The 4,253-nt window shown below is 41.9% G+C and overlaps 1 protein-coding gene across 1 annotated transcript in view; it reads right to left on the bottom strand.

The window, feature by feature from the left end:
- Window positions 1–4,253, bottom strand: part of SLC25A41 (solute carrier family 25 member 41) — a 10,360-nt gene that overhangs the window by 5,368 nt on the left and 739 nt on the right. Inside the window, exons 3-4 of the mRNA XM_006764252.2 lie at window positions 3,519–3,689; window positions 3,247–3,354 (exon numbers count right to left, since the gene is read on the bottom strand). Coding sequence (XP_006764315.1) covers window positions 3,247–3,354; window positions 3,519–3,689 — 279 coding nt within the window. The remainder of the gene's footprint in view (window positions 1–3,246; window positions 3,355–3,518; window positions 3,690–4,253) is intronic.

Below are 4,253 nucleotides of genomic sequence, written 5' to 3'. Positions count from 1 at the left end.
GTTTCTTCTAGAATTTTTATGGTTTCACAACTTACATTTAAGTCTTTTATCCATTTAGAGTTTATTCTTGTGTATGGTGTAAGTTGGTGGTCTATTTTTTCTTTTTCTTTTTCTGCATGTATTTGTCCAATTTTCCCAACACCATTTATTGAAGAGACTGTCTTGACTCCATTTTATGCTCTTGCCTCCTTTGTCAAATATTAATTGAGCACAATGGCTTGGATCAATTTCTGGGGTGTCTGTTCTATTCCATTGATCTATATGCTTGTTCTTGTGTCAGTACCAGGCTATTTTGATTACAGTGGATTTGTAGTATAACTTGATATCTGGTGTTGTGATCAGACTTTCTGAAGATTGCTGCAGCCATTCGGGGTCTTTTTTGGTTCCATATAAATTTTTGGAGTATTTGTTCTATGTCTCCTCGTTTTGGCTATTCGTTTGGGTTTGTGACTATGTATTAGGTATATCCTCTATGTCTCTCAATCTCTAGTGCAGGACAGTGTCAAATGCTGTTTCTGTCTAATTAGATCAGGCAAAGACTCAAAGCCTCCAGAGACCACATTATCTTCTGGTGTGGCAAGAGTGTTTTTCAACAGGATGGAGCAGTTTCTCCTGCCTGAAGGCTAATTGTTATTTTTAGTCACTTAAGTGGCTTCAGGGAAAAGAGTTTTTCAATAGGGTGGGTCAACTGTCTTCCCCCCAGGCAAAGCAAATGTCTGTGTGGGAAAGATGTCCTCTGCTGTGTGAGTGAATGACTCAGCCCAGAAAACCAGGGATGTCTGCCTACTGAGCTGTATCCCCAGACTACCCAATCTTGGCTTCTGTTCACACAGCTCCAGTCCACTCCACCCTCCCTCTGCCAGAGCACAAGGTGGGTGGCTCCACAGGGAATTTTGTGTGTTGGCCTTTAAGAGGGTGCCTGAATTTTCAGCCGTCTCTTCCTGGCAGATAGCAACCCTGTTGCTTTTCACAGCCAGATATTATGTGGGTGCCCTTCTCAGTTGTGGTGCTCTCTGCTGGGGGGTCCAGCTTGGGGATTAAATTCCAGAGTTTTCCGTGGCAACAGCTAAGATATCTCTCTGGAACTTTAGCTGCTTCCTGTGGGTGCCCAGCCAGCCCTTTTGCGTCTCTGCCCCTCCTACCAGTCTCTATGCGGTCTCCACTTTGGGTCCTCCAGTATCAGTGTTCTCTCTGTGAGTCTTTTGTTGATTATTCAGGAAGTTTTCCCTGTATTATAGTTGTAATTCCAGTTTGTTCCTGGGAGCATATCTGTGCAGCATTCACTTACTCTGCTGCCATTTTTTAATCTCTGGAGTATTTGTTCTAGACCTGTGAAATATGCCGCTGGTAATTTAATAGGGATTGCATTGAATCTGTAGATTTCTTTGGGTAGTATGGACATTTTAATGATATTAATTCTACCAATTCATGGACATGGTATATTCTTTCACTTGTTTATATCTTCTTCTATCTCTTGTTTGATTGTCCTGTAGTATTCCAAGTACAAGTCTTTTACCTCCTTGGTTAAGTTTATTCCTAAGTATCTTAATTCTTTTTGTTGCAGTGGTAAGTGGGATTGTTTGTTTGTTTTCTCTTTCTGAGAATTCATTATTGGTGTATGAAAATGCCATTGATTTCTGGGTGTAAGAATTATATTTAAAAAAAATTTAAAGACCATTAAAGAACTAATGAGTATGTTCCTGGATACATAGACTCAACATCATATAAATAATAGCAATCTCTAACTTGTTTATGAATTGAACACCATCCAAGTTAAAAACAAACAAAAACAATAGTTGATTCTGTCTTTTGAGCTGGACAAATTGCATCTAATTTTATATAGAAAAATCAACAGAGAATAACAGCCTGAGAAACTGATGAAGGAGAGAAGGATGGAGAATGAGAAGACATAAAACTGTATAGACAGTAAAATGATCAGTGCTTGCCAGGGATTCAGGGAAGGAGGTAGGGTGAATAGGTAGAGTAGCTTTTTAGGGCAGTGAAACTATTCTGTATGATACTGTAATGGTGGACACACATCATTATACATTTGTCAAAACCTATGGAATGTTCAACACCAAGAGTGAACCCTAATGTCCTATGGACTTTAGTTTAAAATAATGTATCCATATGGCTCATCAATTGTAACAAATGCCCCGCCCAAATGGAAAATGTGAATAATAGTAGAAACTTTGTATTTGTGGGGAGAAGTATATGAGAACTCTCTGTACTTTTTGCTCAAAATTTCTGTCAACCTAAAACTGTTTTACAAAATAAAGTCTATTCATTAAAAAAAAATTAAAAGATAATGGTGCATGAATAGACACCAGAGCAACAAGAGGAGAAAGGCCAGAAATAAACCCAAATATATACAGGAACTTTTTAAATTAAAAAAGTGGCATCTCTGATCACTGGGGAAGAAAGGATGAGACTCATTCAATAAATATTGTTGAGGTGACCTGGTAGCCATCTGGAATAAAAGTCTGATATGAGCCTGGCTGATGTGGCTCAGTGGTTGAGCATGTACCTATGAACCAGGAGGTCACAGTTCGATTCCTGATTGGAGCACATGCCCAGGTTTTGTGCTCCATCCTCAATAGGAAGCATGCAGGAGGCAGCCAATCAATGATTCTTATCATAGATATATCTGTCTTTCTCCCTCTCCTTTCCTCTCTGAAATCAATAAAAAAAATTGTTAAAAGTCTGATACTGGGGGGGGGGGAGGGGGGGGGGAGGAATGGCTTATAACATGTTTGTGCCTGAAGAGAATTTTACATTGAATGAAGAAAATGTCTGTAAATATTTACTTAAAAGGCTAACTTAATGGATAGGAAATGATTAATACCTTAGTACTTGATACTGGGGGGGGGGGAGGGGAGGGAGAGGAATGGCTTATAACATGTTTGTGCCTGAAGAGAATTTTACATTGAATGAAGAAAATGTCTGTAAATATTTACTTAAAAGGCTAACTTAATGGATAGGAAATGATTAATACCTTAGTACCTTAGTATCAATATTTGGGCTGGATGAAAATTGATTGTTGCTGAAGAAAAAATTTGAATAAGATCAGCAAGTATAAAAAACTAAAAAAATAAAAGTTTTTTGTCATCCTAAAAAAAATAAATAAAAGTCTGATACGTATCTTACATGAAGAAAAAGAAGGAAAAGTGGAGAGGGACAGGGGAGGAGGAAGTAGTTGGAGCGGGCAACTAATTTTCATCTTTTATGGGTCAGCTATTCTCTTACCTCCATGGGGTTGATGAGCGTCTGGGAGGTGGCCACAGCCAGGGAGCCAGCAAGGAGACGTTCCTGAAAGGATGGGGAGCCATGCCCTTCACAGAAATAATTCTTACACTAGGACAGGAGAGAGGAGCAAGAGCGAATAACTAACTGTCTTTCTACCTGAAACCCATGTGGAGAGAGAGGACTGGAGGGTGAATGTCTTGGATAGTGATCTGAGTTTTGGGGAAGTGGTGAGGACTTAAGGGTGGGACTGGGGAAAGCAGACCATCCCCCACCTGTTCAAAGACGGAGAACTTGATGGCGTACTCAGGGGCTATCTTGAGTATGTTGATACCATTGCCCCGCCATAGGGAATGGAAGCCCCCCTCTTGGACCATGCTTCGTAGCCCCCCCAGTAGATTCATGAAGTTCGTCTTGGAGGAGTAGACCTGGCGGTAGAAAGGTCCCTGGACCTGTGAGAAGTCCTTCACCCTATTTTCATCCCCATCCCATCTTGGAACTCAAGCCCATCCTGTCCCCAGCCACACAGCCCCTCCCATATCCCCATTCCTTCTCCAACTCCTTCCCTGGCTGGTCCTAGAATTCTCTCACCAATGCAGACCCAAACCCTACACTGAGCCACATTTCCATCCCATCCATCTTCCTCTCCTCTCCAGTCCTACTTTGTCTTCAAAGACTCTCATCCTCAATCCCTGATTACAGCCCCAACCCTGTCCCTGGTACCATTTTCTCAACTCCTTCCCCAAGTCAACTCCATAGATAGGAGGTGATGGGAGGTGCTCCAGGTCGTTTTTACTCACATGCCCAAACACAATCCATCAGTTTCACATTCACATCAGCTCCATCCTCATCCCCAATTCAAACCCCTTCTCCATTTCCATTCAACCATCCCACTCGCCTACCTGCTTCCAGTTCACCCTCCCACCCCCATCCGGAACTCCATCAGCTCCATTTTTGTCCGTCCTGACCCCAATGTCTTCAGCGCCATGCCCCCCGCCCCCCCACCCCCG

Source organism: Myotis davidii, unplaced genomic scaffold, assembly GCF_000327345.1.
Source record: "Myotis davidii unplaced genomic scaffold, ASM32734v1 scaffold341, whole genome shotgun sequence".
NCBI classification, from domain to species: domain Eukaryota; kingdom Metazoa; phylum Chordata; class Mammalia; order Chiroptera; family Vespertilionidae; genus Myotis; species Myotis davidii.
The sequence above is the reverse complement of the archived record's forward strand: the minus strand, read 5'-3'. Positions and strand labels throughout refer to the sequence as shown.